This window comes from Colobus angolensis, unplaced genomic scaffold (genome assembly GCF_000951035.1).
Source record: "Colobus angolensis palliatus isolate OR3802 unplaced genomic scaffold, Cang.pa_1.0 Scaffold8, whole genome shotgun sequence".
In the NCBI taxonomy this organism is placed as follows: domain Eukaryota; kingdom Metazoa; phylum Chordata; class Mammalia; order Primates; family Cercopithecidae; genus Colobus; species Colobus angolensis.
Window position 1 is genome coordinate 12757261 of NW_012121820.1, and position 12829 is coordinate 12770089.

A 12829-nucleotide genomic window follows, 5' to 3' on the forward strand; every position below is an offset into this window, starting at 1 on the left:
GGCTAGGCGGCGTGGGGGAGACGCAGACGGCGAACCGGCCTGTGCGGGCGGACGGGGACCCCGGAGCCTCGAGGAGGGGCAGGTAAGCGGCGGTGACTGTGGGCCCGAGACTCCAGAAACGGCTGAAGCTGCTACCACGGCGGCGACGCTGCCTGACTGCCGGGCGGGCGGCGAGAACAGACCCCACCAGTTGTGTAACAGCCTAAGTTCGCATTTGGGCTCACTGCGCCTGCGCGGTCGCTTTTAAACAACACGTCGACGACGTCAGAGCTCGCGGAAAGAGGCCGAGGGTTGCGGCCCGCCCCCTCGCTGTTCGCCGGACGGACCCGGCTTTGCATCGCAAGCCCCGCCTCCAGACCGTGCGCGCGCCGCTGTGATTTGCATAAGGAGCCGACTCCTCCCACGGCGTCCCACCCCAAGCAGCCTCCCCTTCCTCTCCCGACGCCTTTTCTCGGAACCCCGACCCATCTGCTAGGCAGTGCGCAGGCGCCACTCGGGCACCGCCTCCTGGCCAGGGCTGGCCGCGCAGCCACGTGGTGAGCCTTTAAAGGCCGCGGCGGGACCCAGGCGATCTTGGGCGAGCTGGTGTCCCGCGTTCCCGTCTATTTGGAGCGGCGAGTACCTTGGCAGCCGGGACGCCAGAGGTCTCCCTGGCGCCTCCTTTCTTGCTAAGCCGGCCCTGAGGCTGCCTGGTGGGAGGAGTCCCCTCCCCAGCCTTTGTCCAAGCCCTCCAACTTCTGGAGTATTTCACGCCCACTTTTTAAAAATTATTTTAATTTTTCAACCAACCAAGGGTCCGGTTTAGCCCCAGTTTTCCACCGAGTACATGTAGCCCTGGGTCACCAAAGGTCTGATTTCTTTGGTTCATTCTACAAATAACTTACTGAGCATCCGCTATGAGACCAGGAATTGTGCTGAGGGGAGGGGGAATGCAAGAGACCAAAGGGAACCGAACCTGTCTCTATCCGCGGCTGTATCCCTAGCATGCTGGGAGGACGGAGCAAATGGGGAAAAGAACTACCTTTTATAGAGCATCTATTCTGTGCCCAGCTCTGAATTCTGAACAATAGCTCTGTGAGGTCGCCTGTTTTACAAAAGGCAAACTGTCTTAAAGACAAGGCACCAACAACCACCTACCTTGCATCTATAGTTGGATGCCTCTTAAGCTTCTCTAGGGATGAACTCAACTCCACTTAGCTAGAAAAAGCCCCATCCTGACACCTTCCTTTCCCTCATTTCCGACCAGTCCCGCTGATTGCTTCTCTTCACTCCATCTACTTCTCTCTGCCGCCCATAAGCCTTTGAAGTCTGCGTTCTCTTGCTTGGATTAATACAATACGCTGGCTGGGGGTGGTGTCTCACACTTGTAATCTTAGCACTTTGGGAGGCTGAGGCTGGCAGATCACTTGAACCCAGGAGTTCAAGACCAGCCTGGGCAACATGGCAAAACCCCGACTTTACAAAAAAATACAAAAACTGGCAGGGCGTGGTGGCATGTGCCTGTAGTCCTGGCTACTCGGGAGGCTGAGGTGGGAGGATCACCTGAGCCAGAGGAGGTCGAGGCTGCACTGCACTCCAGCCTGGGCAACAGAGTGAGACGCATTCTGTAAACAAAAACAAAACAAAACACAAAAAACACTGCACTCCAAAACACTACACCCTAACGGATTGCTGCTTCCATTCTTGGCCCTCTCCTAAACTGCATTCCAACAATTACCAAAGTGATCTTTTCAACATGCTAATTGAACCATTACTCCTTTGTGGATATTGCCGCATCTATTACCACTTTCACTATTATTTTTAATATTTTAATTGATCTCCTTTTTATTTACCTTCATCCTGTTATCTGTGAAATAGTATCTATGAAATCATTTGGAAGTAAATATGAAAAATGTTCACCCAGTGGACCATCAGTATCTTTATCACATCTAATGGTACACATTAGATGTGTTTACCACACCTTGTGAATGCTTCAAGATCAACCTAAATATCACTTTTTCAAAGTGACTTCCAGGCACACTACTGACCCTGCTTCCACTGGCTGACCAAGGGTGCCTTATAGGCCAGGCGTGGTGGCTAATGCCTGTAACCACAGCACTTTGGGAGGTCAATTTGGGTGGATCACTGGAGGTCAGGAGTTCAACAACAGCTTGGCCAACATGGTGAAATCCTGTCTCTACTAAAAATACAAAAATTAGCAGAGTGTAGTGGTGCACACCTGTAATCCCAGCTACTCGGGAGGTTGACGCAGGAGAATTGCTTGAACCCGGGAGGCAGAGGTTGCAGTGAGCCAAGACCACACCACTGTACTCCAGCCTGGGCTACAGAGGGAGTGAATCTCAAAAAATAAATAAACAAAAATAAAACAAAGGGTGCCTTGTAGTATCTATCTCCTTTGTAACACTTATGACACTTGTTATTAAGTTACAAATGGAGTAATTGGTTTCCTGTCTATTTCCTCTATAGAAAGTAAGGTCTGTGAGGGGGTGGGGGGGAAACTTGTCCTTCTTGCCTACCACTGAATTCCCAGCACCTAGCAACAGGCCCTCCTACAGAAGAGGTGCTCAAGAAATGGGCAAATCAAAGCAGGTTACCCTGCTTTGGTTAGGAGCACACATTTGGAAGTCAAATCAACTTAGGTTTGAATTTTGCTCTGCTGTTTGTTACCTGCGTGATCTCAGGCAAGTTGTTTAACTTCTCTGAGTCTCAGTTTCCTCATCCATTCCGTGGTGATCATTGTGGGCATTTAATAGACTATCAAAAAATAATTGTTTGAGGGCAGACACCTAGTAAGTGCTGAGTCTTGGATTCATCCTCAGGTTGGCCTGACTCCAAAGCTATACTCTTTCTCTGAAGCAAGCTGCCAGAGCCAGTTTTGCCTTGTTCTTGCTGTCTCTTCTCATACTCTTCCCATCTCAGGATCAATCCCCAGCCAGAAGGTGAGGCATCTGCTTGCTGCAGTGAGTCCAAGATAATTTGAGGACTGCCTTCAGGAAAAACGGTACATCCACACTACTCCACTCTCCCAACCCCCATTTCCCAGGGAGAATCTGCATTTGCTTTTTTTTTTTTTTTTTTTTTTGAGACAGAGTCTCACTCTGTCACCCAGGCTGGAGTGCAGTAGCGCCATCTCAGCTCACTGCAACCTCCGCCTCCTGGGTTCAAGCGATTATCCTGCCTTAGCCTCCCAGGTAGCTGGGATTACAGCCATGCGCCACCACACCCAGCTAATTTTTGCAATTTTAGTAGAGACTGGGTTTCACTATGTTGATCAGGCTGATCTCGAACTCCTGACCTCGTAATCTGCCCACCTTGGCCTCCCAAAGTGCTGGGATTACAGGCATGAGCCACCGTACCCAGCCTGCATTTGCTTTCCAGGTCCTTCCAGAAAAGACTAGGTAGGCACGAAAACAGCACAGACTTCACAGTGGCAGACCGAGGATGTCCCCGTGCACAGACATGGAAATATCCGGGCGGTCTTGTCACAGGCTGAACTTCTCTGCCAGCATGTGTGGCTGGCAGTGCTCAGAGGTTGACTGACTTACTCTGTCTTACAGAGGCCACTCCTGACTCCTAACACTTCAAACCCATGTCCCCACCATATCGTACTTGAGGAGATTATTGATAGTGCATGGACAAGCATTTTAATTCTAATAGATATGTATTTCAATATGTATAAGAAAAAATGACCATTGTTTTAAGGATATAACTGGGATGAGGCTTTTTTAAAAAGTGACTGATTTACACAAAAACATATAGGAATAGTGCACAGAGGGGACATATAAGACAAATTCCAGGAAGGTTATAGGCAAATAAAGGAGGTTTGGGAAACACTGCTTTAAATCAAGACTGTTCACTCATGGACCATCCCAACCCTTATAAAAATAACTAGCAGGGAAAACTGGTAATGTAGGTCTGTCTCCAAAGTACGCACTGGGAACAGTGGACGGTTTATAGATAATCTACTAAAAGAAGAGGTCCACATACAAATACATACATTATTATATTTACAGTTAAACAGGTTTTTTTCCCAGGTGCCTTCTCAGGGTCTTCCATATGCAAATACTTATGTGACTCTTGAAAAGAGGGACCTGGAGTGCAGCATCTCCAAAATGTAGGTAAACTCGGCCAGGAGTGGTGGCTCACGCCTGTAGTGCCAGCATTTTGGGAGGCCAAGGCGGGGTGGAGGGGGGGTGGATCACCTGAGGTCAGGAGTTCGAGACCAACCTGGCCAACATGGTGAAAACCCATCTCTACTAAAATTACAAAAATTAGGCCAGGTGCAGTGGCTCACGCCTGTAATCTTAGCACTTTGGGAGGCCAAGGCAGGTAGATCATCTGAGGTCAGGAGTTCGAGACCAGCCTGGCCAACATGGTGAAGCCCTATCTCTGCTAAAAATACAAAAATTAGCTGGGCATGGTGATACACACCTGTAATTCCAGCTACCTGGGAGGCTGAGGAAGGAGAATCGCTTGAATCCCAGAGGCAGAGGTTACAGTGAGCCGAGATGGTGCCACCACACTCCGGCCTGGGTGACAGAACGAGACTCCATCTCAGAAAAAAAAAAATGTAGATAAATCCAAAAACACTTTTTTCCGGACTACCTCTTGAGGCTTGGACTTTTTGGGGGTGGTAGAGAGGGTGCACCATTCCTGGAGGTACTGCAATCCAAGTCAATGTGTAGAGTGGACAGAGCAAGCTCCTATTCCATCTCCTTGCTCCAAAAATCCATTTATTATATTATCCTCAGATAGAGAATGTATCAGATATTAAAGTGGTAAGAACAGATGCTGCACATGATCTTAGCCAGAAGGCCAAAAAGCAATGAGACTTGAACTTTTTGAAATGACTGAACCTCGAGACTCGTCATCTAGGTGGTCACCCAAGATTTAGTTCTTATTCTTTTGATTCTGACTCTCTTAGGTTAGTTATCAACCTGGTGCAACTCTTGTCTCCCAGAATGGAACACCTCTAGGGTTGTCTAAGCAACTCCTGCTTTTCAGGAACCCATCCATCTGCACAGTTTCCCCGGACTGCAAGATTATGGAGGAACAAGATACACAAATACACAGATGTGCTGCTACAGTTATTTGGACCAGGATGGGCACTCGATCCATGTGGAGCCACTCAGGTTAACTTCCTCAAGGCTCTAGAATTCAGAAGAGGAGAATGGTTCCATCTATCTTCTTGTGGATAGATCTGTAGTATGTAGATTAGGGAGCTGCTCCTGGTCGTACTTGCTGTCAGAAGGGCCAGAGAAACCTGGAGATGGGGGAGGATATAGGAGGAAGTGGGTGGAGGAAGAGATAAGAGATAGAAGTCCCTGACAGGGCTTTGGCTCACACCTGTAATCCTAACAGCCTGAGGCGACTGGATCATTTGAGCCTAGGAGTTTGAGGCCAGCCTGCGCAACATAGCAAAATCCTGTCTCTACAAACAAAAATTAGCTGGGCATAGTGGTGTGTGCCTGTAATCTCAGCTACTAGGGAGGCTGAGGTGAGGATCACCTGAGAGGCTGAGGCAGCAGTGAGCCAAGATGGTGCCACTGCACTCCAGCCTGGGTGACAGAGTGTCACCTTGTCTCAAAAAAGAGAGAGAGAGAACCCTGATGAATGAAGTTCAGGACCCTGGTTCCTACTTTCTCCTGAAGCCTGGTTGCATGGTTCCTGTTCTAGCACCTTTAAATTGATTCCCCCTTTTGCTTAATTGCACTCTGATGGGGTTGGTCCTAATCTCTACCTGATTCCTGGGCACTCACAAGGCCTCTGTTATCCTTTTGGCATCCCCTCTGGGGCTGGCATGCTGTGGAACAGGATGCCCCTCCTGACATTTTGACCCTTGGATGCTGACACATTCTTGACTTTGCCAATTCTTTGACAAAGATGTCTTCTAGCAGCTCTCCCCACCAATGCCTAAGAATCTGTTGCCCTTTCAAGATTCCGATACCCTTGGAAAAGAACCTACTGGGTGTTCAAGAAAGGAGATTCAGGCTGGCGATCTCAGGAACAACCAGAAAAGCCCTTTGCCTCCTAGAATGAAACAGCTCAGCAACAGTTGAGATGTGTGGAATAAAAAGGTCAGAATCAGGCCAGGCACGGTGGTTCGTGCCTGTAATCTCAACATTTTGGGAGGCCAAAGCAGGCAGATCACCTGAGGTTGGGAGTTCGAGACCAGCCTGACCAGCATGGAGAAACTCCCTCTCTACTAAAAACACAAAATTAGCCAGGCATGGTGCTGCATGCCTGTAATCCAAGCTACTAGGGAGGCTGAGGCAGGAGAATCGCTTGAACCTGGGAGGTGGAGGTTGCAGTGAGCCGAGATTGTGCCATTGTACTCCAGCCTGGGCAACGAAAGGGAAACTCCCTCTCAAAAAAAAAAAAAAAAAAAAAAAAAAAAGGTTAGAATCAATAAGAAAGCTGGGCAACTCTTGAATTGTGAAATTAAAGGCAGTCAAGCAACAAAGATGTAGGATCCTGGCCATGTGGCTTGGGGCAAGAATAGTAGTCCACTTGTATCTCCATTGTTTTCCTGCCAGAAGACATCCTTTCTGTAATGAGGACATTTATTCATTCAACTAGCATTCCCTGAGGAATGAAGGCAAATAGGTACTATTTACCTATTTGAAGTTGGTAGGTCCTATACTAAGCCCTAGAGATTTAGCTATTTATAAGATCTAATCCTCATGTTGGAGGAGTGCCTAGTCTGATAATGAGACAGACGTATTCCCCAACTGTAATGCTAAGGTATAAGGAATAATAGGGAAGAGGGGGCCAACTACCAGTTGCTATGGGAACTCTTGAGTAAAGGAACACATCCAACTCACCAGTGGTGGTGGGGGCAATATTAGGAAAGGTTTCTAGTTGGACGCTATTCTTGAAAGACGAGGGGGTGCTAGCTCGTGGAAGATAAGAAAAGATACTGCAAGAAGAGAGGCAATATAGGCACAGTCATAGCTTTGGTCAGGATAGAGCAGAGGGTAAAAGTGAAGATACACCGAATGTAGACTGGCAGGTGGGAGAGGCCCTCCTAGTGCCGGTGGAGATATTGCAAGGTGAACTATGACAGGGTTTTAAACAGGTATGAGAAAAATCACGGGCAGCAGAGGGGGAAAAGTTTGGTGGAATTGACACTGGAAATAAGCAGATTAGCTAGGAGGTCCAGGGAGAGCATTGTGTTTCAGAAGCAACCTTAACCATGGAAGATCATTTGCAATACCTGAAGATGCAAACTGTGACGGGGACAGAAGGATTTGGCCTGTGTCAAGGGTATAGCCCAAATAGAAGTTGTGAAGCAGCTCTCTCTGAATCCCCCTATCTCAATGTGTGCTTCTGGGATGACCTGTGGCTGCCTGAGTCCAGCTGTTTCCAACTAGAGAACCAGCAGGCAGTGGGAGGCATAGAGGCAGAGTCCAGGCTCCAGGAAACACTGGAAGATTCTAAGAGTGAGAGAAGCTCCTAGATGCTTCAGCATGATTCCCAAGAAAATGGAGCAGAAGTAGCTGCCTCACTCAGTAACCAGTAGGTGATCCTTTAGCCAAAGTTGGGTTTTGAAAAGGCCTACTTCCCCGTCCTCCCTCCCCACAAGCCCTCCAAGTCCTCAGTCCCCTCGCCTCCACCTCCCCAAAGCCTAGTTCACTCAAGCATCTTCTCTCCCTCCTGCATGGCAACTTCTCCTTCTCCCAGTTTTCCTCCTTGACCCTGTCAGAATTCATGTCTCACATTAATTAGTTGCTTACCACATCTCTGCCCTGTGCTGAGTGCTTCACATACATTTTCATTTAATCATTGCAATAACCATATGAAACAGGGGCTACTTGTTCCTTCATTTTACAGACAAGGAAACTGAGGCTTAGGAAAGTTAAGTAAGTTAACTTGCCCAAAGTTACACAGGCTATGATTTGAACTCAAGCAGTGTGTATATGAAGCCCAGTCTTAGAACCCCTAACCTGCTTCCCAAGTTGTCCTTAGGTCACTGTTGCCCTCACCTGTGTTTGAAACATTCAGAAAGGACAGTCTACATGTGCTGCCTTTTCTGCTTTACTTTTCATTCCTTAAACACTGTCAGTCTGGCTTCCATTCTAATCAGGGACTTCCTAGTTTCCAAATAGAGTAGCCTATTCTTCTCCACCTTCCTGCAGTCCTCAATGACGAGGATGAGCACATTCTTTGAGGTCCTTTGCATTTGGATCCAATGACCATTAATTCTCCTGGCTTTTTTCCTACCTCTCCAAATACCATTTATTTCTCCCTCTCTTCTTTCAGCACAATTTAAGGGATCCCCAAGATTATATCATCAACCTTGTCTTCTCTCTATATGCCTCCCTCTTGGTAGCCTTATTTTTATTTATTTATTTTTTTTTTTGAGGCGGAGTCTCGCTCTGTCGCCCAGGCTGGAGTGCAGTAGTATGATCTCAGCTCATTGCAACCTCACCTCCCAGGTTCAAGCAATTCTTCTGCCTCAGCCTCCCAAGTAGCTGGGATTACAGGTGCCCACCACCACACCTGGATAATTTTTGTATTTTTAGTAGAGACGAGATTTTACCATGTTGGCCATTCTGGTCTTGAACTCCTGACCTCAAATGATCCTCCCACCTTGGCTTCCCAAAGCGCTGGGATTACAGGCGTGAGCCACCGCACCCAGCTAGGTAGCTTCTTAAATGAATGTCTCTAGCCTTGACTTCTTTTTAGAGCCATAGAAATATTTACCCATATGCCTATTGCATCTGTCCCCTTGATGACCCCCACAGCCCTTTGGTCCTGGGTTCAGCTTTTCTCCTGAAATTGCCCTTCCCTTCTATGGTCCCCGCTTAGCAAATAGCTCTATTCTTCCCGGTCACTCAGGCTCAAAACCTTGAAGCCTCTGGAGTTAACCCTTGATCCTGTCCTCCACATCCCATTGGTGGCTACTACTGTATGGAATCTGCCCAAGACCTTCTTTTGTAATTGTCCCTCCTTCCCCAGGTTCTCATTGCATCCTGACCCTTCTTTGGCTTCCCTGCATCACTCTCACACACACACACACACACACACACTCACACACATATCAACTATGAGCCAGGTACTATGCTAGTACTAGGAATTCAGTCATGAACTAGAAAGACAAAAGGCCCCTGCTCTCAAGGAGCTCAGGTCTGGTGGGTGAGACAGGGGAGGGAACAAGTAATTGTCACTTACTGCGATGAGTGCCTTAAGGATAAAGTACAGTGTGTTTGCAGTAGGAACCCTTTAGAAGAACTGCCATCCAGAATTACAGAGTTAGGCACGGATTTCCAGTGGAAATGGCATTTGAATTTAGGTCTCAAAATGGAAACAGAAGTCAGCCAGGTAAAGGTTGGGGAGAATAAAGAAGGCATGTGAGGGAGACAAGCACTCAAGGCCAAGAGAACAAATGGGCAAAATTTTGGAAACTGGAAAGAGCAGGGCTTACGTGGTGAACGCCTGGTAATTCAGTACGGCCAAGGGGTAGAGGGTGAAGAAGAGTATTGAGAGATGAGGCTGGAGGGGTAAGCAAGACCCAATTCATGGAGGGTCTCTAAGGCATTTGCAGTTTATCTTCGTAGCACTAGGGAGTCACTGTGAGCTGTTAAAAGCTATGGGGGAACATAATCAATATGTGTTTTAGAAAATATTACCTACATGGCCAGGCACGGTGGCTCAAGCCTGTAATCCCAGCACTTTGGGAGGCCGAGACGGGCGGATCATGAGGTCAGGAGATCGAGACCATCCTGGCTAACACAGTGAAACCCCGTCTCTACTAAAAAATACAAAAAACTAGCTGGGCGTGGTGGCAGGCGCCTGTAGTCCCAGCTACTCAGGAGGCTGAGGCGGGAGAATGGCGTAAACCCGGGAGGCGGAGCTTGCAGTGAGCTGAGATCCGGCCACTGCACTCCAGCCTGGGCGACAGAGCAAGACTCCGTCTCAAAAAAAAAAAAAAAAAAAAAAAAAGAAAATATTACCTACAGGCTGGGCGTGGTGACTCATGCCTGTAATCCTAGCACCTTGGGAGGCCAAGGTGGGCAGATTGCCTGAGCTCAGGAGTTTAAGACCAGCCTGGGCAACATGGCGAAATTGCGTCTCTACTAAAAAAATACACACCAACGCGCACACACACACACACACAAACACACACACACACTAGCTGGATGTGGTGATGCACACCTATAATCCCAGCTACTGGGGAGGAAGGCACAGGAATTGCTTAAACCTGGGAGGCAGAGGTTGCAGTGAGCTGATATTGTGCCATTGCACTCCAGCTTGGGTGACAGAGCAAGACTCTGTTTAAAAAAAAAAAAAAAAAGAAAGCAAATGGATTTAAAGTATTCAAGACTTGAGGCTTGGCTAGGCATGGTGGCTCACACCTGTAATCTCAATGCTTTGGGAGACCAAGGCAGAAGGATTGCTTGAGCCCAGGAGTTCAAGACCAGCCTAGGCAAGATAGCAAGACCTCATCTCTCCCCCTAAAAATGTTTTTCAAATTAGTCAGGCATGGTAGTATGCACCTGTAGTCCTAGCTAGGCAGGAGACTGAAGTGCAGGGATTACTTGAGCCCAGGAGTTTGAGGCTATAGTGAGCTGTAATCATGCCACTTGGCACTCTACAGAGTGACAGAGTGAGACGGTGTCTGTAAAACAGAACAAAACACCACACAGAGCTTGTTAGAATACAGTTAAAAGGTTATTGTCATCATTGAGGCAAAAATGATGATAATGGCCCTGATCAGCAAAAAAGCCATGAGGATGGAGAGAAGTGTATGTGTTTGGGGGATATTCATGGCATAGGATTGATGTATTAGTGATTGATTATATATACCAGGAAAAGGGACGGGGGGAGTTAAGGATGAGGATGGCAGTGGATTCACAAAGACAGGGAACACTTGGGATCTGTTTTAAGGAAAGATGATGAGTTCACTCTGTACATGTTGAGTTTGAAGTGTCTGTCGGTTAGCTGAGTCAAGATGTCTAGTAGGCAGCCGAATACATGGGTTTGGAGCTCAGGAGAGGGACTGCAGGTTGTTAGTGTCAAGGTAGTACCTGGAGTTAATTACACCAGATGACATCATTTGGGAGGGCCTGGAAGGACAGCCTTATTTTAGGAATGGGCCTGAGTTAAGAATGAAATAGAAGGTGAGGAAGTGGAGATAGCAAGTTTGAACAAGTCGTTCAAGAGATTTAGCTACGAACAGTAGGAAGAACATAATGCAGCAACTAAAGTAGCCTGGCATTAAGAGAGGGGTTTTTTTTCTTTGTTTATGATGGACATGACACACTCATGTCTAATAGAAGGGTCTGCTGATTTCCAGTTCTGGGCCTTTTGGCTCATGCCAGCAACCTTGACAAAGTACTAGCAGAGTTGATATGCCAGGAACTCTGGGTCAGATAAAGAGTGAGGTCCGTTCAGAGGAGACACCCCTCTTTGCCCCTAAGAGGTGACAAGCTGCTTCCAACCTCACCTCCAAGATTCTGGGACCTTTCCCAGAGGAACTCATTTGAGGATTGACTCACAAAACTAGTTTTTCAGGATGGCTCATGCAGGCCCCTGAGGATATTTTCCGCCCAAAGGGCATAGTCCAGGCCTACAGGGTCTGTCCCTACCTTTCCAGGATCAGCTATGGGTGCCTCAAAAGGGGCCTGGCAGAACAGACACCAGCTCTGGTGGTGGAACTAGAGAAGGACACTCAGAGCCCAGGAAGATGGAAGTTCCTCGTCAGATTCTGCAATGCAGTCAAGTTCCATTGACATTCCCTGATCCCTATTTGGTGCCAGGCCTGGCTAGTAGTTCTGTGATGAACTCAATAGGGCTTCCACTTGGAGGTAGAGAAAATAGATAATTACAATACAGAGTTCTGGGACCTTGTGAGAAAGTCCTCAAGGCTGGAAAGCCAGGAAGACTCAAAGGGTTTGATGGGAGAAAGATAATGCTAAAAACTCTAAATTCTCCCACTGACCCAGAACTTAGCCTTCCTTCTATTTTTGGAAAACATAACCTAATGATTTTAACAAGCTATTTAAAACTATTTTATTGTTGTTGTTGTTCGTTGTTCTGTGGACTTTTCCCTTCATGGTGAGCATTTGGGCTCAAAGGGGGAGACAGAACTTAGGGAACATATTTGCACAAGCCCTTACAGAATGTTCAAACCTAGCCTTGGAACCCTCAAATTAAAAGCAAGTGAGGCCCCCATTGCTGGATGTTGGAGAGCCCCTGGGTTCAATCCTCAGACCTCTTTTCTTTGTCCTCTTTTTTTTTTTTTTTTTTTGAGACGGAGTCTCGCTCTGTTGCCCGCGCTGGAGTGCAGTGGCCGGATCTCAGCTCACTGCAAGCTCCGCCTCCTGGGTTCCCGCCATTCTCCTGCCTCAGCCTCCCGAGTAGCTGGGACTACAGGCGCCCGCCACCTCGCCCGGCTAGATTTTTGTATTTTTTTAGTGGAGACGGGGTTTCACCGTGTTAGCCAGGATGGTCTCGATCTCCTGACCTCGTGATCCGCCCGCCTCGGCCTCCCAAAGTGCTGGGATTACAGGCTTGAGCCACCGCGCCCGGCCTTCTTTGTCCTCTTGATTCACTATCTTATTCACTCCTATGGCTTTAAATACCAACTATATACTGAGAAGTTCTAAGTTCATACCTATAATCAGGGCCTTGCCCCCAGGTGTCAAACTTACGTATCCAGCTGCCTACCCAGTATTCCTATTTGGACTTCCAATAGGCTTCTTAAACAAAATGTGTCCCAAATCAACCCTCTATCTTTCCTCTCAAACCTGTTCCTCCTTTGGTCTTCCCCAATGATAGTTAATGAGTTAATGGCTCAGGTCATCCTTGACTCTTTTTTTTTTTT

At 47.6% G+C, this 12829-nt stretch overlaps 2 protein-coding genes across 2 annotated transcripts in view; both read right to left on the reverse strand.

Annotated features, from left to right (window-relative positions):
• The window catches only part of TOP1 (topoisomerase (DNA) I), a 97352-nt gene extending 97014 nt beyond the window's left edge, over positions 1-338 (reverse strand). Inside the window, exon 1 of the mRNA XM_011929205.1 lies at positions 225-338. Within this exon, the coding sequence (XP_011784595.1) occupies positions 225-338 (114 nt within the window). The remainder of the gene's footprint in view (positions 1-224) is intronic.
• Positions 339-3625: 3287 nt separating this feature from the next.
• LOC105502492 overlaps positions 3626-12829 on the reverse strand; it is a 50784-nt gene continuing 41580 nt past the window's right edge. Inside the window, exon 3 of the mRNA XM_011929046.1 lies at positions 3626-5263. Coding sequence (XP_011784436.1) covers positions 5181-5263 — 83 coding nt within the window. The 3' untranslated portion in view covers positions 3626-5180. The remainder of the gene's footprint in view (positions 5264-12829) is intronic.